This window comes from Typopeltis vanoorti, chromosome 13, assembly GCF_054136105.1.
Source record: "Typopeltis vanoorti isolate ZY-2024b chromosome 13, IOZ_Tvanoo_1.0, whole genome shotgun sequence".
Classification (NCBI taxonomy): Eukaryota; Metazoa; Arthropoda; class Arachnida; order Uropygi; family Thelyphonidae; genus Typopeltis; species Typopeltis vanoorti.
The window spans coordinates 2,188,323-2,213,323 of record NC_143561.1 but is presented as its reverse complement, the minus strand read 5'-3'; the positions used below and the strand labels follow the sequence as shown (position 1 = coordinate 2,213,323).

At 38.5% G+C, this 25,001-nt stretch overlaps 1 protein-coding gene across 1 annotated transcript in view; it reads left to right on the top strand.

The window, feature by feature from the left end:
• Positions 1–21,135, top strand: part of LOC150099885 (alpha-2-macroglobulin-like protein 1) — a 59,843-nt gene extending 38,708 nt beyond the window's left edge. The window contains exons 19-33 of the mRNA XM_090402393.1: positions 238–361; positions 3,507–3,735; positions 3,848–4,087; positions 5,250–5,301; positions 5,458–5,550; positions 7,943–8,119; positions 8,217–8,455; positions 9,776–10,013; positions 10,939–11,117; positions 11,200–11,412; positions 11,518–11,630; positions 17,345–17,435; positions 17,543–17,626; positions 20,498–20,600; positions 20,822–21,135. Of these exons, the coding sequence (XP_090258519.1) occupies positions 238–361; positions 3,507–3,735; positions 3,848–4,087; positions 5,250–5,301; positions 5,458–5,550; positions 7,943–8,119; positions 8,217–8,455; positions 9,776–10,013; positions 10,939–11,117; positions 11,200–11,412; positions 11,518–11,630; positions 17,345–17,435; positions 17,543–17,626; positions 20,498–20,600; positions 20,822–20,868 (2,222 nt within the window). The 3' untranslated portion in view covers positions 20,869–21,135. The remainder of the gene's footprint in view (positions 1–237; positions 362–3,506; positions 3,736–3,847; positions 4,088–5,249; positions 5,302–5,457; positions 5,551–7,942; positions 8,120–8,216; positions 8,456–9,775; positions 10,014–10,938; positions 11,118–11,199; positions 11,413–11,517; positions 11,631–17,344; positions 17,436–17,542; positions 17,627–20,497; positions 20,601–20,821) is intronic.
• Positions 21,136–25,001: the final 3,866 nt, after the last annotated feature.

The following is a 25,001-nucleotide window of genomic DNA, read 5'->3' as shown; positions in this document are numbered from 1 at the left end:
GGGTCGATCATTGATAAATATTATAATTCGCATACAGTTTTTTTTTTTAGTTTAGATTTGGTGGATCTCAGAAATGATAATTCTGAGCAACTGCACTTCTCTGCAGGACTGACTTGATTCACATTACAAAAACAAATTCCTCGCAACTGTGTCAACTTCTTTTTTTTTTTTTTTGCTCTTTTTGTATTTGTCTTTCAATTATCTTCTGACGTTAATTCTCTCCTTCTTTCTTTCCAGTACCACAAAGCTTCAGTCTGTCGACCACCCAAATGAAGGTTGCTTCTGATTCTGCCACGAAGTCCGCAGTGGATGTTCGGGAGTACTTCCCCGAGACCTGGCTGTGGGAGTTGGACGCCGTGCCGTAAGTACATATAACTATTGGAAACTGCGATCAGAGTCGTTCAATGTTTGTTTGTTTGTTTTTAGTATGGCTGTAGAAAGAAGGAAATATAAAGGAAAATCTCGTGTCATCAGTAAGTTTCTGTTCTGATGAACCTACTCGAGAACAAGATTGCTAATTTACAAAGCCAATTTTAGGATCATGGTTCACATGATTATAGGCCATTACATATGTGGGAAAATCTCTTTCCCTTTTTGAGAGTGGGAGTAATGCTGCTGCTATGTTGAAAACTGAATTGCGATGCTGTCTCAACCAGGAATTGGTTCCTTTTATCCTAGTGTTGGTGGAAGAGGACAGGGAGATTGTTTTCACAGCGATGATGATACCCTTAGAGAAGACTGCTTCTTGTCGTTCCTTTAAAGGCTCATTTGCTGCCCTCAGTGATGTTGTCATTCTGTCTATTCGTGTGTGTGTGTGTGTGTGTGTGTGTGTGTGTGTGTGTGTGTTTGTGTGTGTGTGTGTGTGTGTGTGTGTGTGTGTGTGTGTGTGTTAGAGATAAAAGTTATAGGTTACTGTTTTCGCAGTGATAAAGAGATAGTTTGCAGAATAGCTGGCTTCTAGACTATATCGACAAAGTTCAAGAACTTTTCTTTTGAAGGCAGCCATCAGCAGTGTCTCGAGATGAGCGGATCATTTTGCTGTCTACAGAGCACTGCAAGTAGATGATGAGTCGGTTCTCTTGCAGAAGAGGAAATTCTCATCCTTCGGAGTGAAATTTGTGTACTAGAGCAGGAATGTGGAGGGCGATGTTAATGGCTGTACTCCGGTAAGGAAGACCCCACTTAGTAGATGGTTGTTGAGATGACAAAGGATTCTCCGGTGAATTTGCTCTTCATATTAGAATACCACACACCTTGTGCATTTGGAATGAGTTGAGTGTCACCACGTATTACTCATTTGCAAAAGATGTGCTTGCAGGCATCGTTTTCTGTTATTGGTTCTTGAAGGCCTGCTTCAGACGCGATTTCTAGCATGGCTATCGAAGAGTAGGTTTGATGGTATTCAGCTTAGTACCCATGTTCAGGGTTGCTAGGAATTGGCGACAGCCCCATGTGAGGATTGTGGATAAAATATCCGCTACGACTCTCACGCTTTGCCAACTCATGCAGGGAAGAAAAGCCGTTGGATAGTGGGGAGACTTCTTATCATGTTGTTATTGCGGAAGAGGAGCTCCTCGAGTATTTCGGAAAGTGAGGCTGTGTGTGTGTGTGTGTGTGTGTGTGTGTGTGTGTGTGTGTGTGTGTGTGTGTGTTGTAGATCTCTAGGTTTTCCACCTTTGAAAAGCATCTCTGTAAAAGGTGGTCAGATGTATTGATACATGTCATTCTTACGAACAGTGAACAGGGAGAGACCTCTAATGGCACAAGAGATGCATTCTGTGGTCTGTTTATGTGGCTTTTCATGACGTTGACTGTTTATGAAAAACACGGTAGAAAAGGTACCTTGTAGTCGAATGAGATTAACCTCTGCCCTCCTGTATGAAGAGGAGACAAAGCTTGTCGTAGAAAGGCCAGTTGTTGTTTGAATGGCTTTTCTTGATGAGGTATTTCGGAAAGGCTAGGGTAAGTCGATAATTTAGTGGATAGATATCCACCAATATACTAAACAAACAAGGACTAGTTGGCATTTTGTCATTTAGCTGCCAAATTTGTATTCTCTATTGGCTTATACCAAAACACATCAATCGTACAATAAGATGAAATGTGGTGCTGACTGAAGTCCCGCAGTGAAGGCAGCTACTGGAACATAATCAACATCTGCAGAACTAAAAATAGGTCTCACTAAGGTGCGGCAGTATCACTTGGAAAGACGTGGAACTTGCAGAAGAATTCGAATGATCAGAGAAAGGGAGGAGTAGCGATGATATTCAACACCAAACATGAAGATAGCCTTCTTGACTGGAAGGCAATTTCGAGTAGAGTGATGTGGGAAGATTTCAAAATGGGAAATTGAACGATGAAACTCATTTGTGCCAAAGTCGCGCAGGACATTTTAAGGAGGAATTGGAGTTTCTTGAGTCATTGCGGGAGGCAGACGAACCAAGAAGAGGAAAACAATAGTTTTTGAGGTATAAACAGGAAACACACATATGGAAATATTTTTAGGAAAATTTGCAGAAAAAAATTAATACTAATAATGGTAAGCATCTGCTGAATTTCTGCTGAGGACATGAACTAGTGATTACTAGCGCCATGTTTCAACATAAAGACGTTGCTAGTAAAGATGTTGCTCGTGCACAAGGAGAGAAAATATAAGAAATAAGAAACTCCTTATTGATTACGTCATTGCTGATACCAATATGTTCACACTCGATTTTTGTTCATGATACGGACCAGTCATTAAGAATACATCAGAATTTGTCCTCTCACATGGAGAGAAGACAAAAAACATAATCTTATCAATCATGATAATCATAGTAACTTCTAATTCTCCAGAATATATATCTGGGATTTAATGATGAAATATTTTTATTTATGAAAATATCCAATAAATGAATTATTTAGACCTTGACCACCGTTTCTGGGATAATTCGAAATGCTTAATCACACAGGACGTTTTCGGCAAAATCTAAAATGCAGATTTCCTTTAGCGTTTCGCACGTTGAATGGAAAATGCCATCGCTGCCTCTTGGGATGTTAGATGTTGACTGAATCTACAGGAGCAACCAAACTGATTTTTTTTCCGTACACGTGTAAGAAGGCTCAAGCGTGACTGCACGTGTCCTAAATGAAATATTAATTGCTTTGTCAAGAAAATACCTAAGAATAAACTACGATTTAAAAGATCCCTTTTTTCTTTTCCAACATCGGAATGCACTCCTTCACAACAATCTTGTTTGTCACAAGCACTTTACATACTTGGAATCCTTGCTGTGCATTCGCCGGAAGAGAGGATCGTTAGCGGTCTTCCTTTTATTTGCGGTGACCGGAATACGAATCGCCTAATAGTTAATAAATGTACATAAATTAAGCCTGTTTGTGATACAGCATTCGAAATATTTCTCACGAGACATTTGCAATTCGTATTTTTGAAGTATTACCCCTAAATGTGGGGAATTTCGGAAAATCTCGGCTTCGATTGATTCGCCATTTCCTTCTCTTTCCAGGGAGGACGGGGTGCTTTCCATAAAGAGGGAACTTCCCCACACCATCACCACGTGGGACGGAAGCGCCGTGTGTCTCAGTCGTCAGACGGGACTCGGAGTGTCAGACAGGGTCACCGTAACCGGCTTCCAGGCCTTCTTCATCAGCCTCAATCTCCCGTATTCCGTCATCCGCGGAGAGACGCTCCCCGTCAGTGTGTCGGTGTTCAACTATTTGTCCGAATGTCTACCGGTAGGTGGCGTTTTTGTTTGTGCTAATTCTGAAATCGTCGAAACTTTGAACCTTTTTCAGAAATGGATCTTCTTAAACGGCATTCGGTGACCTTCCACGATCCTTCTTTCAGATCAAAGTGTCCCTTGAGCCCAGCACCGAATTCACCCTTCAAAACGACTCCGCAACCGAAAAAGTCTGTTTGTGTGGAGGGAAGAGCGCCACCACCCGCTTCTTGGTGAAGCCTCAGGTCTTGGGCACCGTCAACTTCACCATCAACGCTCTTTCGGTTCCCGACGAAGACTTGTGCGCCGGAAAGGAGACCGCCAACGTGTCTGCAAGAGATGCCGTCATCGACGGAATCTTAGTGGAGGTAAGGAGCTCTTTCTTGCGTCTTCATTTTATTTTGGGGGCATTTTCTTGGCTCTCGTCTTTCATTTCAACTCGTCACCGAATTTCTTTCTTCCATCAACACTTAATATTAATATTTGAACTTTATTTTATTTTATTGGCTGATTTTTTAAAATTTTTATTTTTGAATCCGTTTCTTCTCCTCTCCCACTTACTTCGCCTTCCTGTGTAATGTGGATTTCTTCATAATGACTGCTCTTACGCACTTCTTCTTCACGCATCAGATGTAATATCTGTTGTGACTAAGACTTCATCTTCTTTAATGGTATCTTTTTCTAGGTCTTCCTGTTCTTCTCTTATTCTTTGGTTTCCAATTATAGACTTGATTTATTATTCTATCTTCACTTCTTCAATCCATTTTATTCTTCGGGTTGCTACCCAGTTGTTTATTGCTTGTATTTCACATTGTTTTCTTATATTTTATTTTATCTAATCTAGTTTTATTCACTATTTTTCTTATTATATTCATTTCACCTGTGTTTCTCATTTGTCTTTTTCCTAGTGTCTGGTCTTGTTTCTGTATTGTGTGTCATAAGAGGCCTGATTACCGCTTTATAAATCCTATTCTATTTATAATTTATATTTTGGTTTTTGTCTCTACTCTAAGATGTTTATTTTTCCACATTGTTTCGTTCAAGCATCCTCATATTATTGCAGCTTTTGCCACTTGTTCTTTGACTTATAGACGTGGCCTTCCTTTCCAGTTCAGTTGTAATTCGTTATTTATTCAATAATAGTACCTTCGAATTCTAATTTGCATCTTTGTGGTTCTTGAGATATTGTCATACATTTTGTTTTAGATTTTGACTCAGCTCTTATACACAAAGTGATAAAATAACTATTTTTATTTTTATTTTTATTAATTTATTATTATTTTTTATATAAAGGAACTGCTTAACGTCGGGAATTGCAATCCCATGCCTCAATTTTTAAAGTAATTTTCATTCTTCTTTAACTTAATCCCACTGCATTCTTTACCGCGTTGCTTTTGCTTTCCATGTGCTAATGAATTCTTTTTATTTCCACCGGATGACCAGAAGGAGAAATTCCCGAGACGTAAATTTAATTAATGAAAACAAAAATTTTCTCTTTTGAATACTGAAGTCCTTTTTTGTATTTTTCAGGCTGAAGGTTTCCCCAGGGAAGTGGCGTACACCGATTTCTTCTGTCCTTCTGGTGAGTCCTCTTCGTTTCACATTGCTAGGAAGAGAGAGAGAGAGAGAGAGAGAGAGAGAATGAATGAGTTAAATGGTGTCAGGAAGGAGATTAATTTTAATGAAACGTTTGCTTACACCCCAATCACTAACTTACTGATCTGCAATTTCTTTTCAGACAACGAAGACGGAACTTTCCACGCCAATTACGACCTCATCTTACCAGAAAATGTGGTTGAAGACTCCGGAAGGGGATTCCTGTCCGTATCAGGTATGAAAAAATTCAAGTTGTTTGCTTTTTCATCTTAAAAGTTTAAGATGAAACTTCTTATAACATGACACTGAAAGAGTCGAATGCAAAGTCAAGAAAGTATCAGGATACGCAAATTATTTAATTTTTATTTTAAAAGACCTTTAAGTGACACTCTGTACCGAAAATATTCAGCTAATTTTAGTATTTTTGAATGAATTAAAAAATATATTTCTTGTAACATAGAATGAAAGCCGAAACGACTATTTTTCTGGTAACCTTAATAATAACGAAGGGAATACAAATCCTTTGTCGTTTAACTGCCAGTAAGCGAAACTCTAAGATCTAGGACTAAGATGTATGAATTTCATACCGAAAAACTATCGGCAAATCCAAGTGTAAGTAACCACTTGGTAGTAAAACACCGAGGCAACTCGAATCAAAGGTGGAGCAAGCTCCCTCACTATCCTTGATATTTTCTCATAATGTAAAAACACAGCACTTAGGGGATGTAATACTGTAATTACATTATGAGGAGAGGTCACTACTCAGACCGATTTCAACCTTTTTTGAGGTCTCATCAGTGAGTAGGTTGACCTGGAAGATAACAAGGTTTAAGTGAAAAGAACTTACACAAACAACAAAGGATTTGTATCTCCCCTTCATTATTATTAAGGTTGTCAGAAAAATAGCCGTTTCGGCTTTCAGTCTATGTTATAATATACAGGCACACCTTTATGGCATTCGTATAGTGAAGGTATGTAAGTTCTTTTCACTTAAACCTTGTTATCTTCCAGGTCTACCTACTCACTGATGAGACCTCAAAAAAGGTTGAAACCGGTCTGGGTAGTGACCTCTCTTCATAATGTAATTACAGTATTACATCTCCTAGGAGCTGTGTTTTACATTATGAGAAAATATCAAGGATAGTGAGGGAGCTTGCTCCACCTTTGCTTCGAGTTGCCTTGGTGTTTTACTACCAAGTGGTTACTTACACTTGGATTTGCCGATAGGTTTTCGGTATGAAACTCATACATCTTAGTCCTAGATCTTAGAGTTTCACTTAGTGGCAGTTAAACAACAAAGGATTTGTATCCCCTTCATTATATATTTCTTGTTTCAGAAGAACGCCCCAATTAAGGATGATTTGATTAGCTTCCGCAGTGCTCGGAGAAAAACGACAACAGCATAAGAACAGACCATAAAAACAGTCATTCTTATACGATATTGCAATAACGATTATTATACCCAAATGAAATGTAAACATCAACGAATATTGACGCATAATTTGGAAGTTAGGAACACAATCGATTGCACCCTTTGCTTTAATAGCACTTCAAACGCTACGAACTTAATATGGGAGGTAAAAGAAGTTTTTTATTGCGTTTGTTTTTCTTCGTATTATTGCTGCAATGCAACGACAATAAAAAATGCTTTGTCAGACCGTCGAAAATATTTTCGCACTGGCAAACCCATCGGTAATTTACTCGTATAGCGTAAACATATTTTCAAGGACAAAGCCAGGTGTGTAGCGAATAACAATGCTTCCTCTTTCTGCTGCAAAATTCTGGCTCAAGCCAACAAATACAACTAAGCTGCGGTATTTTTTGGCTTCCCCAGTAATCTTCATTCACAAGTATTTAGCTTTGAGAGCACCACTGACGAATCATCGCTCCTCTTCTCACGGAGAGAGATTTTGCGTGGCATCACCGAGTGCACGTTTTGCTCAAGATAACGCTTGTGCGTGTTTTCCGACTTGAGAAATTTAAGTAAATGACTGTTTTCATGTTTCAAATACATCAAATACATTCTGCCGCTCCACGGGAACGGATTCTCTTCGCTGACATCACGAAATCTCACAAAAATGTCACTGAAAGAAGTTTTGGGTGAAAGCGAATAAAGGGTATCCGAGTAGACCATCAATTGGTCTTCCAAAGGAATACCTATCTCTCTCTGACCCCTCTTCCCTAAGCGCATCTGATCTACAATTTACACCTTATTGTTTTTTTTTTTTCATATTGATCAATATTCAACCTTCCCAGCCACAACCGAAATTTCACCATCATATTCCAGAATCGCGAGATTACTTCAGGATACATACAATTTTAAAATTTAATGATTTTTTTGCATAATAATCTCTTCCATAATAATTTAAATTTCACTTTCTTTTAATGTGAGGGTAAACTACTTATTCAAACAAAACCAAAGAAGCTGGAACTTCCTAGAATGGAAACATCTTGGATTCTCTTAAAACATCCATTGCATAATTCAGGTTCATTAAATGTTTCCAGAAGACAGCAGATGGTCCATTCTTCAATTTTACTGCATTTTTTTATTCTCTTTTGATAAATGACTAAAATGTTATGGACAATATGCTCTTCTGACGAATAACCTAAGAAATAATGTGTCTTAGGTGACGTGATGGGTCCAACCCTTCAGGGACTCCAGTACATGGTGAGACAGCCGACAGGGTGCGGAGAACAGAATCTGGCTCGCCTGATCCCCAACATTTGCGTGCTCCAATACCTCAATGCCACTGACCAGCTCACTCCAGAGATAGAAGAGAAAGCGGTGCGCAACATAAGATCAGGTGAGTTATCCCCACGCTTGCGTTGTTGTTGATGTGCCTCTCAAGCATTCACCCTTGTTTCGATGAATCCTACTAATTGCTCAAATTGCTTTTGCAGGTTACCAGAATCAAATGAACTATCTCCGCTTCGATGGCTCTTACAGCGCTTTCGGCAACCGAGACATAGTCGGCAGCATCTGGCTGTCTTCTTACGTGGTGTGGACGTACAGCAGGATACGACCGTACGTTCCCATTTCAGAAACTGACTTAGCCAGAACAATCAGTTGGGTCATCAGCCACCAGCAGAGCGACGGATGCTTCCCGGAAGTGGGCAAAGTGTTCCAGAGCTCCATGAAGGTGAATTGAATCTCGGACACGATTCTCATTTCATTTGTTGAAACCATTCGTGCCAGGCAAGCCAAGCGACTAACACATCAGCTTTTCTGTATTAATTGGGAATACGACAGGAAATTTCCTGAAGTGAATTATGTTGATCCCCTAACCCCGAGTCGAATTGTCTGCAGCATCCTAATTCCCAATACCGAACCAGGAGAGTGTTGTGGGACACTCTTCTGAAACCCCCCCTCTCACATACACACACAGATTCATTTAATCCTGCAATTTTTTATGCAGGATTTATTTCTGGTTATTGAGCGAGACAAGACGTGAAAGGTACACCAGTTGATGTGAACCTCAGGAATTTAACGCCTTCTCGATGATGAGGCAATTTATGGCTGAACTAACTTTAATGAAATATAAAAAAAGTCCTCTAAAAAACTAGAACTTGAATTATTACTCCCCCCCCCATATCTTTATTACTTTAAATGTTAAATACATACATATTATATAATAATATATAAATACATACACATTTAAACGATGGGAGTCACTTAGACAAAGCACAACGAAGCCCATTTTGTGTTGATAGAAGCGGGAAAATCAGCAGTTCCATGCAGATTGACAAACATCAGCAATTTTCTAACTCTTGGCTTTTATCAACTTTTCTTGTTGGAGACGTTGCTCACTATCGCAAATAGCAGGCCTCGTTAGCAGGAATTGCGTACTCACCTTCTATCCAACAGGCTGTGGTTCCAAGCGAGACAAGACGTGGGTGTTTGCGAATGTCTTCAGGTGCAAGTAATGGCTTTCTTCAAAACGACCACCTTATTGGACCCTGAAGTAACTTAAAAATTTCAATGTGGTCTGTAGAGAAGGGATCCGGATTATCTATTCCGTAGTGCACCAGGATATAATAAAAATTTACTATAGATTAACAGGTTTTGTGGGAGGAATTCACATGTAATTGATATTTAATATCAATGCATGTCACGCTAGTAAATTATATTCTGTGAGCTCAACGCAGTGCAAAGCTTTTGTCGAATCATTACGTAATCGCCATTGATGGAACTGCTGTTTTTACTTGTAACGAACTTCTCAATCTCAACAGTTTCGAGACGCAGTATTGTTTTTCTGCGTGTATGGTGTTGTCCTCCTCGTGTGCGCGACCCACAAACATTCTGATGGGATCTCAAAGGGTCGAAGGGTAAGCTTTTCCAATTTTTTCAGGCTGTAGATGTCCGGAACACATTTCGTCGCACTGAGGTGTAGTCGCTTGGCGAAACTGGACACAAACAACCTTTTCGTCCCTTATTAATGCTTATGTTACTTTTCCTGTAGGGTGGTCTGGATAGCACAACAGGATCCCGTGCTCCCTTAACCTCGTTCATCTTGATCAGTCTCACAAGTGCCGACTATAAAAACGACACCTTCACCAAGCTCGCGTTGAGTTGCATCGAAAAGGAAACGAAGCCGACGAGCTACGTGCTCGCTCTGATGACTTATGCGGAGGTCTTGGCGGAAGGTTCAATGGCAAGAACTTATCTCGATCAACTTATGAGACGATCTAAGAATGAAGGTAAGCGTAAATGTAATATCAAAATTTCTCTTTCTCTCTCTCTCTCCAAGGAAACCCTTATTGGTTTAATAACAGAAGGGTCGCTGTAGCAAAAGCGTTAACGATTTTTAGACTTTTAGATTGTGTTTTAGAATATATAAAAAATTCTCGTGCAAGTGTATTTCCTCGTTCCTTTTGATATTTGGAGTAAATTTAACGGCCTCTTTTGATGAATCAACTCTGTTAAACAATATAAATATCCTTCAATTTTTAAAACGTAAAGGTTAAAGCCAGTTGACGCATGCTAGGTCACCATTCTAGCTCAAAAGATAAGAACCACATAACTTTGTTCTCACAAGGAGATCGAACATCACTTAAGAAGTAAATGATGGCATGCTACAGAGCAGATTACTACCACGAATGATTGTTCACAGATAAAAATTGGTCATCCGTTTTATCTCAGCGAGGCGCATTACAACTATAGAAACAAACTGCATCGTTCAGTTGGCTCTTGCTACGACCAGCTCCTGTCATATGGATTTTGATATAGAATTAAAAAGGATGTCGAATATAAGTCCTTAACTAAATCTTTCCCGTTTCGCAGAGCACAAATGGGAAATTTCGTACTCAAAACACGCTTTCAATGCTATTCAAATCAATCATTGCTGAGTACGTTGCTGCTTCACTTCCTTTCCGATCAGAGAACCAAACAGAATGATAAAATACCCAAAAGGCATTAGGAGACAAAACACCGATCTTGATAACTTTAAGTGCATTTCGTTCCCCCATGTCCAATCCACCGTTCTCAAACTTTAGACTGAAAAACCCAATGGTGGACAGAATTCACAAGAAAAAGGACCCTTTACAAAATTGAACATTTGGGAAATTTTAATTTGCGTTTAACGTTACGAAAGTTCCCTTTGATAATTTGGACACTTTTTTCCAGGAGGTCTCACGTCCTGGAAAGACCAAAACTCGTCTAGAACCGAGCAGGTGGAAACTGCGAGTTACGCCATAATGTCCCTTTTGGGCCTGGACACCCCAGAAGACCTGAGTCAAGCATCGTCAATAGTCAGGTGGTTAAGCAAAGAGAGGAACTCCATCGGAGGCTTCTATTCCACGCAGGTGAGTCTCGTCCCTCTTCAGCCGTGTTTGGATTTGTTCAAAAGTGCTTCCTTGCACGCTAATTGGTTGCGTTTCCTTACAGGACACCTCCACAGCCCTGACAGCCCTGGCCAGGTTCGCCATTATCGTGTACCGTGATCCCCCTGATATTACTGCGGCAGCCGTGAGCTCAGACTGGAATCAGTCTTTCACGGTCACTCCAGACAACAGACTCGTGATGCAGACAAAGAAGATCGGCAGCGTTCCCACCGGACTGGACGTCGAGGCCAAAGGAACAGGATGCGCGCTCACTCAGGTAAGAGTTGTTCGACATTTCACCTCTTAAGTAATGAAGTTGAGATGCCACTGCATAGATGAGCACATTTTGGCATTAAATTTAATCTCGATCCTCTGCTTTCAGGCAACGCTGAGGTACAACGTCTGGAATGACACCAAAGAGAGAACATTCAGCCTTGAGGTGACTGCAGAAAGAGGAAGTCCGTGCAGCAGAGCCACCATCAATATCTGTGTCAGGTAAGAGCGTTCTCTTTGCCATCTCCAGTAGAAATGAGAGAATTTCTTAAATCACTTTGTGCAAAAGTAGAGAAGGCCTTCGTGTAGAGAAGACAAATTGCGATTTTCTGTTCTCTGTAGAGGGCGCCTAAAACGAAAAATAGGCATGAAAAACTTCTCACAAAAGAGGTTTTGTCTAAAGATGACTAATAAGTCCTTGATTGTTTCTATTTTTGTTAGAACACTTTTAAATGCATCCTTTAATTCAATATGGCTCGTAGTGAATACAGCTTTCAATCCGGAAGTCATTTTGAATTTCAGAGATCGAGAATTTCGATTTTGTACTTTTATTAAATTTAACAGTGGAGTGTTTTGGTGGAATGAGATTAATTTACAAAAGCTGAAAATTCACAGTTCAAACTGCGCCATGGTTTGGATCGGTTACAAGACACAGCGGGAATTGTATTTTGTTATAATGTCTTCTACTAGTTTTGAACAGATTCAGACAATAAAAATTAAATTAATTTTTTATTGTAGCGAATTGTGTTTCCGTTAACACTTTGATCTTTCTGTTTTTTTGGCACTTTTCACTTATTCGTTTTTCAGGTTTTGATTTTTCAGCACAAATCTTCTTATTCTGAATGACGGTTCTGTTTTTGTTACTTTTTTTTTCTTACGAGCTCTGTTTTCCGTGTTTTTTTATTTTTTATTTTTTCTGTTTTTTTTTTTTTGTTTCATCGTCATTTCTTCTTATAATCAGAGATTTACTTACCATAAACTATTCTTTCTGTCGTCCGTTTATTTTTTCCAAGTTTAGTGAATCATCTCATTAAAAGAGTTACTTCGTATACAAGTATGAAGTGAACACATATTGGAACCACATAAAGACAGTTCTATCTTTTTAAGAAGCGTCTCAAGAAAGATCTCGCCCTGTACACAAATAATTGATTTTGATATAAATATATAACGAAAGTAATGTGGAACTTTCGGTTTTATTTTTAAATTATGTTTTCAATAAGGCTACGAACATTGTTCACAAGAATGGTTTAATGGCATTGCGATTCGCGATGCAAATGGGAAATGGCACGAAGAAAAATAAATAAATCTCTCCCCCTGGTGTTTATATATAATCTTTCTTTTATCCATTAGGAGGGTGAGCAAAGCCTTCCATAGAGGATAAGGAATTAAAGTTCATTCGGAAGTGTGTGTCATTCGTTTTCACATTCAAATGACCAACACTGCATGTGAAGTGGAATCTTTTGACTCTTTCTAAGGTTTGAATTTTAGCATATATATGAGACCAGCAACCACTACTTAAGGAACTCCCCCCCCCCACACACACAAATCATTTGTGTAATAATGACCGAATGCAAAACACTTCTTTCTGAATGTACACTTGAGAAGTTGCAGAATCCAGAGCACTTTGATGCTGAGCTTGGATACGGCACTTAACTGGGTAGGTATGATTATTATACAGGAAAAAAAGTGCGCTATACAAAGTTATTTTAGTTCTGGGACAAACTCAAATGTGTATCGCTGTTTACATTTTAAATATACAACAGGATCTTTAAGCACCACTTATCCAATCTACACAAACTACGCCATCACTGATTGATTTGTAAAGTTAATTATTCTGAGTACATTTTTCTAATCTCTGCAACGAGAAGAACAAATATTCTCTATTAGATTCTTGCATTGTTTGTTCGAGTTCATTTCATTGGTTATTAATAAAGGTGGACCACATTCAGTGCATTAAACAAAATAAACCTTTTGTACTCGTATAATATTCACCATCTTTTCTTATCGTGTCCATGACGTGAGGAACCTTTATCTGGTCTCTTTCGATTAAAGATACGTAAGCCTGTCTCATAGGGGTACAAGGTTTTTTCAACCGGTAACTGGGGTTTTTCGACCCTCAGAACAGGCAAACCCACCCTGTGAACATACAGGGATTACAGTGAATACTCACGGAAATATGTGGAAGAGGCAAGGTCCTCACCACATGTTGTTACGCCCATAGCGAACCACGAGTCACGTCATGGTAGTCAACTTCGTGGATAGGAGATGACACACGAAAGGGATGCGATGGTTTCTCGTTTATTTTCGCACGTTGCAGTATCTTGATTGTTTCGTTAAGATCTGAAATGTCTTGAGCCGAAATTACAGCTTTCAGCGTAGTAAAATCAATCCTCTACAACCAAAATCCTGTACTGTGTAGTGCTTTGAATTCCTGCAGAACAGAATCGCTTCACATTTGTTACAATTCAAATTGAAAAGTGCGGTTAATACATCGGTGATGTAAGGTTTCCAACTTAAATTTCAATTAATGTTAATCCTAAATAAGATATTAGATTACTTTTTTCTCTTTCCATGCAACTACAGATTGAATTTGATATCGAAAATTCTAATGATGTAAGTCATTGAATACCGAATTTTGTTTTGCACTTTGTGAGGCACAAATTACTTCGCAAAAACAAAATCATTTTGTTGCACGTGAAGCAATCCCCGTCGACTGTTTCTGAAAAGAATAAATTATAATGAACAGGAGTGGTCCTAGGACGGATCCCTGTAGAACACTCGAGTATGATGTTACAAACTACTAAAACTAAATTATTTTTAGCATTCACAGTCAAGCATGTAAATTATTTTTAAATTAATTTTAAACAGAACCTCTTCCAGTTAATTTCCTTAATGCCATCTTATGGATGATCTCTGAAAGGTTGTGTGGATCCATAATACCCGACCGTATTTAGTTGGTGGTAATTAGCCGGGTATGAACGAGGTGTGCATGGTTCAGTGCTAAACGCTGGTCTGAACGGATTCCATGAAAAGAAGTGCATTTCCAAACGTTCACCAATCTTATTTCTACGAGTTTTTCTACTATTTTATTAAAATATTAAAAATCGGTAGGAGAGGGCTTTCGTAATTTTTAAGTCTTTTTATTTTTCTATTTATCTTTCCATACAAACAAGTTCCTTGAACTCATCGAAAATGCCAGCCAACACCGACGCATTCATCCAAAATGTGTCACCGCTGACTGCTGCAATGTTTCCGTTTCGTCCACTGACACATTCCCTGACAGTTTTAATGGGGTCATCGCACTCGAAGTTTTATTTTAGACTTACTGTTGACACTCGTGATTTCATTTTCAAAATTAGATATAAGCTAGATGGCGTTATCAATTCTTGTGGAATTCACGACGGTGGTTTTAATGTTCATTATGTTTTCGCCGACTGTGTGACAAAACGATTATTGGATCCATCAGCGAATCTTCGGACTTGCATTACTTTCGGCGATTGCCTTGGTCGTTTTAGGAATTCATTGCTGCAGTATTCGTTTTTTACTCTCTTTTCTTTCATAGTGTATTAAATTTCTATAGTACGTAAAACTGTGTTCATAATATTGATTGTGCGGGTATTTTTTAAACGTTTTATGCACTTTATCTCTACTTTTTCTGTAGGGTCTTATCCCCTGTGTAATCCAGAGCTTAGATTCTTGGATTTCTGTTAGTATAACTCTTTTGTTTTCAATTGATCGAAAACACAAGAGTTTCGATGCTTTGTAGTGAATTGTTGGGTTGGAAATGTGTTCTGGTTTACTACAATCTATATATAACAGTTAAATATAAATTACGATTATCTAAATAAAAGTTAAAATTGAGAAGCAAAAAGCTGAAAACGTAATTTTCATTTTTGTTATTAACTTCCTACTCATGATAAAAAAAAAACCAAATCAGTTATCGTCAGAAGATTTTTATTAGTTTAAATCGCTTAGAATTAATTCTGTTTCGCTTTATCTCGAATACCTCTTATATTTTTACATGAAATACTTTAGAGTACTTACAGCTCCTTGATTCTACTAAATAATGATATACCGTACATTTATGAAAAGTGACATCACAGTTATTGTTATTCTCGTCAGCCATTGGTTGCAAGTCTGTTTTGCTCAGATCTTCTGCGCGTCTAATCCGCCATGTTTTTGATGTTTCGTTTCTTGTTATGAAGAGTTTTGTCCCGTTCTCTTTGACCCGGAGATATCTACAGTGCACTTCATCCTTGGCAATAAACAGTAGACGGTTTAATTTTCTAGTTGGATGTACACTTGTATTTTATTTTTGAATTGGTCATATGCATCAGTGGTATAATTAGACTTATTCTTCTTCTTGAGTATTCTGCAATTGAGCTAGTTCTTCTTTAAGTAGCAGAAACTTTCCTTCCACTCTCTTCTCTTCTGAGCCTTCTCTTTCAAGGTTGTGTACCTGTCTCCATTGAGCATGTCATCTCGCATTGTCTTCCTTACTCTTCCTCTTGGTCTTTTCTCGTCTATTTTTCCTTCGATGGCATCTCTGATGATTCCATTCCCTCTCAGAATATGTCCGATCCAGTTTCCCTTGCTTCTTTTTATCTTCCTTATCATATTTCTTTCTTCTTCTACTCTTTTTAAGACCACTTCATTAGTTATTTTATCTGTCCATTTGATTTTTTCCATCCATCTCCAAATCCACATCTCAAAGCTTTCCAAAATCTTAATTTCTTCTTTCTTCAATGTCCAAGTTTCAGCTGCATAGAGGGCAACACTTCACCCATAACATTTTATTAGTCTTTTCTTTAGGTTTCTATCCATTTTACTTCTGAATAAATTCCATTTTCTATTAAAATCATCTCTTCCCGTCGCTATTCTTGCTTTTATATCACTTTTACATCTTCCATCACTCCTAATCACTCTTCCTAGATAGATATTTATCGTCTTTACTTGATTCAATTTTTCCCCATTTATTCTTACATCCATATTTGCCTCTTTCCTTGCTATTTTCATCACCTTTGTTTTTCTGATGGTAATTTTCATTCCATAATTGCTACAGAATTCCAGTAATCTGTTCAACAGATGATTTAGTCCTGTTTCAGTATTTGATAATAATGCCTTGTCATCTGCGAATCGTGTTGCAAATATCTGTCTACCTCCAATCTTCATTCCTTCTGAATTCTCCAGTGTGTTTTTAACATTGCTTCGTAATAGATGTTAAACAAAAATTGGTGACAGAGAACAGCCTTGTAATTAGACTATAATTACTTAATTACAGTCTGAAATTAATTAAGCTGTAATTAACACTGTCAAGTCCTTCTAACCGTTTTTATCTAAAGACATTTGTTTTAAATTTACAATTATAGCCATTTTTTTTCTGTCCTCTAGGAACACGATGCATAACTCAATATCATCATCTATAAAATTATTCTTAGTCAATCAATGTTGTGTAAATTTTTTCATATATTTCACGGGGTGCACGGGGAACATAAGTTCCCACAAATTAATGCTACACAAATTAATTTTATCTTTACTACTTGGCTAAGAATGTATGCGTTTGGCTTCCTGAATTTCTTCTATGAGTGGTAGGCAGGATAATCGATGTTATTCGAAGTTACTCTACAGAAATTCTTTAAGTTCGTTCATTGCGTTGACACATTTGAAACCTCGACGCTCAGCAGAAATCTAAGAACAGTGAAAATCACTTAGCAGAAATCAAGTGTCTCTTGATTTTCGCTAGCTAATTCGAATGGCATCAGTTTTTGCGGGAAAAACTTTGCTGATAAATCAGCTAAACACATCTCGAGCAAGATAATTCTTAAGTTAGCAGGAACTCTAACACACGCACCTAGGCCATCTCACTTATGCACTCAATATGGGATGTGTTTGAGATAAGAGCACAGTTTTTGTTCATTGAGTTTTCTCTTCTTTAGCTACTTGCCTGTGGGACAAACATCCAACATGGCCGTAGTCACAGTGAAGATGATTTCTGGATTTAACACCGTCCAAGAATCCTTGAATGAGGTACGTAGCGGTTTCGTAGATCTCTTTTGTTTCTCTCAACGCTGGGTCTTTGTAACAGAACTTATGCGTGCGTGTGTGACGCTACTATTTTCTATTTTTCTTTGTAGTTGATGACCTCCCCACCAATCATGCTGAAACGAGCTGAGGTTGACAAAAACGACAGAAGCAAAGTGAATTTCTATTTCGATGAGGTAAGACATTCTATCAGTACTCCATTTGTTAGTTTAAATGATTAAAGATGATGGAAGTGTTTTGTAAAGGAGAACTGCAGCATGCAAATTTCCTGTTTTTGTTCCCGTTTAGTGTTAAGTCACGTGATGCAGGGGAAGTGCAATCCTTTTAAAAGTGCAAACCCTGAAATTCTTCCAAGAGATGGACGAACTTCAAATACGGCTCTTTATTTTTTACTACAGTCATTGAAAAAGTGGCTCCGACGACTACCTTCGCTCTGTTGCTGCATTGCGGTAATCACACAGCATACGGAAACGGGAGAGTTGATCGGAGGTGGAGGAACTACACACTTGCCTCCATCTATAAGCTACACAACAGAAAACTCGACAGAATGGACTCCTGCTTATTGTCACGAATATTGACTCATTTCCGTTGTGTAACGTCGAAGGCCTTACAACGGATGGGCGGTCACTTACGATGTCTCTTTATGCTTCATCTTACGTGTAATAAACCACAACCGATCAGAAGTTGACCATCGTGGAGTCAACTTCTTATAATGAATTTCTCATTTCTAAATGAGAAATTTGCATTTGTATTGCCCTGTGTAAAGGGCAATACAAATGCTTTTCTGTATTGCCCTTTACAAGGGGAATATCTTGGTTAGAACCGTTCTCATTTTAAGAAATTTCTGTGTGATGGGGAAATGCTCTTAATATTCAAATATCGGAGAATATTAACCTTTTTTCAGAAAATTATGGACAGTGCGTTTCAACACTTTTCGAACTGACCGAAAGTTAACAGATTCATTCATTTTGTGCATTTTGCACTGCGCAAGATTCGACTTTAATGAAACATTTATAAAAGACCAACCTTTATTTTTATTGCGATTACTAAAGAAAGTTCCTGATATTTAATATAAGCCGTCTAGAATATGTCAAAGTAAAGAAAGCTCGTGGTTCGTCTTGTTACCGCACTCGAATGGTTCATTCCATCAAAAACAAAATGTGTGTGTGTGTGTGTGTGTGTGTGTGTGTGTGTGTGTGTGTGTGTGTGTGTGTGTGTGTGTGTGTGTGTGTGTGTGTGTGTGTTCCTGTAGTGAAGTTTCAAAAGCTTCAGTGACTGTTTGCTTATAAAGAAGTAAACAGTCACTGAAGCTTTTGAAACTTCACTACAGGAACACACACACACACACACACACACACACACACACACACACACACACACACACACACACACACACACACACACACACACACACACACACACACACACACACACGCGCGCGCGCGCGCGAAGTATTTTTGCTTTTTTTCGTAATTCTATTTCAATTCCACAGTGGCCTCTGGACATTTCAGCTTCAAAAAGAAATACGTTGAGAAGCTGAGTGATGAAAACGCAACTGCTAAGCAATTAGTTTAAGGATGGATAAAAAAAAAAAACCTCTAGAAATTCTGATTTTATTTCACGCAGTTTTAAACAGTAAGACTGACATCTGAACGACTGGCAATCTTCGTATTTCAAATATTTGGCAAAAAGAAGCTGAACTACTGCGTAGTACACGAAGTTAAATCCTTCACCCGAAGTTTTAATGCATAAAATCCTGTGCAGTTTTGAGAAAGATTTTACATTTGTTCCAGCTACACTTCTTCTACTCATTAACGTTTCACTTCCCCAAAATTAAGGGGAAAATCCTTTTTTCTCCATTTATGAAAGATTTGATATATTAATATATCGTTTAACTGCTTAAATATGCCTTTGGATATCAGCTCTGAATTCGCGGTTGCCTTGGAGAATGTCCAAGATACCTTCACACTGCGTGATGATTTGTTTTGATATCGACTGCCCAGATTGTTCTAATCTTCCGAGGCATCTTTCCATGTCGTCCATTGTGATTTTCTACTTGAAAGAAAATGTTCGACACCACCCATGGGAAAATTAGAAACCGTAATTGAATCCATGTCGATCAAGGGACGATCCAGAGAGTGGGGCTAATTAACCTTCTTTGTCCACAGGAAAAAATGCGGAGGTGATCGGATTTTCACCAAAACGATGTTTATGCACGTGCAAATATTGTGAGTGGGTGAAACCTCCATTTATTGAGGTGCCTGTGGCAGCAACAAAATACTACGACTGACGAACCACCGAGCTTGAAAGAACTTCCGAACTGAATCATTGCGATTTTCCGATGAGGTAGAGAACCCTCCGTGTTTGACCTCCATTGTGCAATCTGCAGAACTCCATTTTGATATCTGGAAGGAAGTCTCGTAAATGTTCTCTCTGTCCATATAAACAATACGATTTGAAGTGAGAGAATGCCACGCGAACATTCCAACTATGCAGGTCAGTTGATATCGACGATGACTTTTAGTTGCAAAGGCCGACGTTCAGATCCCTTCTAGGACTTCTTAACTGATAGCAAATTAGCTAGTCTCATGGTGCGGAGGCAGGGGTCACACACAACCCACTGCGCTGACCTCACAAATTTAGTTCTTTTGGTTGCGATCCAAACTGAAGCAAACGAAAACATGCTTTATTTGAGGCTGAATCCTAACGCATGCATCTTTTCAAACAGAAGTCATTCTATGCCTCTGAGACAAGAGATAAATCCGACTATTTAACTTCATTTCTTGAAAGCAACGGACTATTGTTCATCCCGCATATCAGACCCGCTTCTCATTCCAATGTAGCAATGGATGAATCGTTGAAGCATCACGCGATTGCGTGTGTGGCCAGATCGTATCCAACTCCCTTTCTGGTTTCTGGTCTTTATTCATACAAATTCTGGTGAAAATTTAGGGAAAGGTTATTAAATCAGAAGGAGATGTGCCTCAGATTTTCCACACTTCACCACGTCTGTTTATTCTAATGTTTTCTTTCCTTTTTCTCTGCAGCTCAACAACGTAATGGCGTGCTTCAAGTTCCAGGTGGAGGAGGACATCGCCATCCTGGATGCCAAGCCTGGTACCGCCACTGTGTACGATTACTACATTCCTGGTTAGTATTTACGGGTTTATACCTTTCTTTCTAGTTTTTTTCTGTTGAAAACTTTGTAGCCTAAGCATTGTTTTACTTGTGGGTGTTCACAGAGGAACACAAACGCATTCGAGTTTCGCGATCTAAGAACGAATTCTGTTAATAATTAAACTTCTGTCTCGTTTTTATGAACATCTGCAACGAAATGTATTAAAATAATTCCACTTTATTGTTTCTTTCAGAAAAGACAGATTCTACAGGCTACAGCATCCCTCCATGCCAGTCTTGAGCGGATTTCCATCTGATACTGTGATACTGAAACCAGGTTGGATCTCTCGCGACATCTGAAGCCACTCAAAATCGCCGTTTATTATTATTTTTTTATTATCTTCATCTTCACCGGTTTCTTTACTTTCACTTGTGTGCCATGTTTGAGATTCCCGCCAGTGTAAGAGGACGGGGATTATGTGATACGCACGTGCCAGATTTGTACGATTAAGTTACGTGTAAATTTATACCCAAATGAAGCAACAGAATAAAGATTTTTAAAGACTTTTTTGGAGACTCATTTACTCACTCAGAAATCACGTAGACGGTTGTATACCTGAGAAGGAGGACACAAAACTCAACACTTCAAATACTACTGGTATGTAAAGTGAAGCAGGACCCGACTAAGAAATACTTTCATGACTTAGAAATTCTTTCTGATAGAAAGAAAGAGCAATGTTTGTAGCTAAACAGATGTACTCGACTAATCTATGTCATTTCTACATAATGTTAAACCCAAGGTTTCGTAGTTATATCGAATTCCTTTTAAAAATCCGAAAAGTCTTAAAACAGATGGAAGAAGTATGCGAACCAGAAAAAGTTGCCAACCTTAAAGAGGTTTTTATTTATTTATTTATTTATTTATTTATTAAGAGGAGGTGAGAATAAGTAAAGCTCAAATTCGGGTTGCTATACAAACTCCACTGCGAAGCTGAACATTTTCAATCAGCTACTTTCACTTGACAGAAAAATTCAACAGGACACAAACAAACCCACTAAATTTTCTGTTAAATTCAAATAATAAACAGCTCTTTAAAGATGTCGAAAACTCCCCCAAAACCAAGCGTCTTCTTTCTCTCACCCACATCCACACATTGTTGTTGTTGCTGATTTCGACAGTTATTTCTGAGCTTGTCTTCTTATCTAAAAGTAAACAAACAAACAAACGGTATTTCCTGGAACATGAAGAAACGTGTACCAGCTACTCAGCACGCCGAGGAGTGTTGCAGCGTAGAAGCCTCTGCTCCTCGGAGAATTTGAATTTCCTTCAAGTCATAATAACAGTTTCTTCTTTCAAGATTACGCTAAAAGCCTGTTTCACCATCCTAAGGAGAATTTTTTTCTCTCTCTCTCCAATTCGTTCTTTTATTTAATCATTTATTGCTTATATTTTTAATTCCTTCCTTATTCCATCATTTCATATTCTATCCATTCTTGTACATTCTTTAACTGCTCTAAAGAATTTCATTTCAGTTGCTTGTATTCTACTCTCATCTTTTTTTCTCTCCATCCAACTTTTCGACCATGTCGTATCATTATTAGTACGTCCATGACTTTTTAAACTTTTAATTCTGTTTCCTTCCTTGTTTTGCCTTTTGCTGTTGGTCTTATAGTATCGCAGCCTGATTGAAAAGGGTGTAACTCCTTGTCTACATCAAATGTTACGTCACATGATAAATATTGAAAACGTGTTATTTGTTATGGAGTTTCGTTTTCAATTACATTTTAGTTCGTATGGGATATTTACTGCAGAATGTCATAGTTTTCGTTTTGTTTAACGAGATTCATATAAATGTATTCACTTGTTAAATGCCTTCGATGGTGAACGGATATTTGTAGACAGTCTTCTGATTTTTTTTTATATAATTACTTGATCGTCTGCAGAAAGTATTGTGTCTACTGTTGCATGTTGATTGATGTTTATTCCTGGGTTTACTACAGATTTCCACTTCCTTATTGGATCATATATATGTATATCAAATAAGCTAGGAGAGAGGTCACATCCTTGTTGTACTCCCTGATTAGTTTCTATTTCTTCTGCTATGTATTCATTAATATTTATGATTGCAGTTTTATTGCTATTATTAAGTGCATTTAACAACTGTTTTAGATAGCCTCGGTCCTCTATTATATTCATAATTTTTTCCTCTTAACTCGGTCAAAGGCTTTTTCATAATCTTTGAATGCCAGGCGAGTCTGTGAATGAAATTCTCGTCTTTTTTCTATAAGTACTTTTAATGTGAATTCATCATCAATGCAACTGCTATCCTTCCTAAATCCGGCCATAACAGCACCCCTCCCCCAATCAAAATGACGTGTCAAGTAGTCGCTGGCTCAATTCAGCGAATGACGTGACCTGTAGAGGGGATTTCCCTTCCGACTTTATTTTGTTAAACTGAAATGCGAGAGGGAATTTTAATCCCAACTGAAGGTAAGAAACCAGAGTATCTGAAATAGGATGCGCCAAATGACTTGCAGAAGAAAAGATCACAAACTAAATATTTGGCTATTTTTGTTGTTTTCAGAAAGGTTTGGTATCATTAACTGGAAGAAATGCTTCAAAATTGTTCGACAGGACATCTAACGTGGATGTCCTGTCGAACAAAATTAGCGGATCCATAATATTACATCCTGAACAGGAATTACACTCGACCGAATTCTGGTCCTGACGAATCTTAAATAAGGCGAACTTTAGCAGTGCTTGCCTTAGAAGAATCCTGATGTTACTCTTGATGATCGAGCACACCTTTATGAATAGGAGACGCCGACAAAAGAATGTGTTGTGCGCTCATAGTAACTTAGCTGTGCGAGGGAAATCGTCTTAGTTTCGCAAGCACTGCTTTTGTAATCAGTCTGTTTAACTGTGTGTCAACTACCAAAGATTATATATCTTAAGTTGAATCTTTTTAAAAATGTCCGAATGATGTACAGGATGAGCTAGAACAAAGGACAGCAGATCGTTGTTTGGTGTCTCCTCTTCTTTCATCATACAGAAAAAGTTGTAAGTGCACAGCAATTTGCCGATAAACAATGAATCATCAATACCATGTATTCTAATTGACAAATTTCTCGTAGGGTGGCGTTGATTCATCTTATGGTAGGAATCGCACGCATATTACGAAATTTCAGTGTGCAAAAACCTCGGTTTCCCGCCCGCACCACACTTCTACCACTTTATAAGTACGGAATCCACCAAACCTTAGAATACTGCTCCCACATTCGGGGTGCTTGACACTGTCCAGATTATTATTTCCTTCATAAATGACTCCGCGCCAATTCCCACCATTCGCTTTTCTTAAGATGTACTGTTTCTGCGTTGTCTTTTTTTTTCAAGGTACAGTAATTTCGCGAGTGCTGCTATCTCGAGTTCCTGCTCCGAACTAATATAATCGTGAGAAGTCGTGTGATTTCCATGGTGGACATTTCTGAGTTGCGAGATTTGACTCATCCGAGGTGGGGTGGGAAACGAAGTTTTACCAGCTATCTGTAAATACCAGCTACCCTTTGAATGAAAGAATACACGAAAAATTTGATCGTTGCAGAAAATGAACTCATCCTCTGCTGAGCACGCCAAATCATATATGCAATTGGAACATGCATATACTTTCTTAACCAACATCACAGCACTTGCAAATTGGATTTCCAAACTATTTAAACTTGGCCTCACACGATAAAGTCGATAATCTTCGAAGCCTTGAAAGGATTTATTTTCGTTTTCTTCTTCCCTCTTTTTACCTTGCGGTGTCGAGGGCTTTCTATTCATTTAACCGTAACCGCACACAAGGATAAGGTGGTTAGCTCTACGTCTCCCGGTGTGTCCTGTGTCTGTAGAAGCGTTGAGTTCTCAAGGCCGGTTTGCCGGATGAAAAACCATACATAAACGAGGGAAAAAATCTGCAGTCCACGTCCAAGACCGGCTAACTTGGCAGTATCTGAGAAAGATCCTAAGCTCCTCACGTCAGCGACGGGAACCGAACCCAGAATACTCCTTTCCCGGGCATATGGTTGCGAAGCGCAAAGCCAATCAGCTAACCGCGCGGATATTTTCGGCTGCATCTCCCCAAAATGGTCTGAAAGTACCTTTCCAATCAGAAACATTCATCAGTAGTTTTGTGTGGTAAAAGAAACAGAGATTGCAACATGAATCCCAACTGCGGGTGTTATCACATGGTCAATACTCAATTACTTAATTGTGTTTGGTTTCGGAGGAACATACAATCTTTTTCATTCACAAGACTATCTACCCATCCAGACAAACGGGTGATATTTTAGAGTATTTTCGAATTTTTATATCGAAACCTGAAATGCAGTTTCTAACTTGGTGCATCCATAAAATTCTCGCGAATAGATTTCACGAGGAAAGTCGCGGAGATA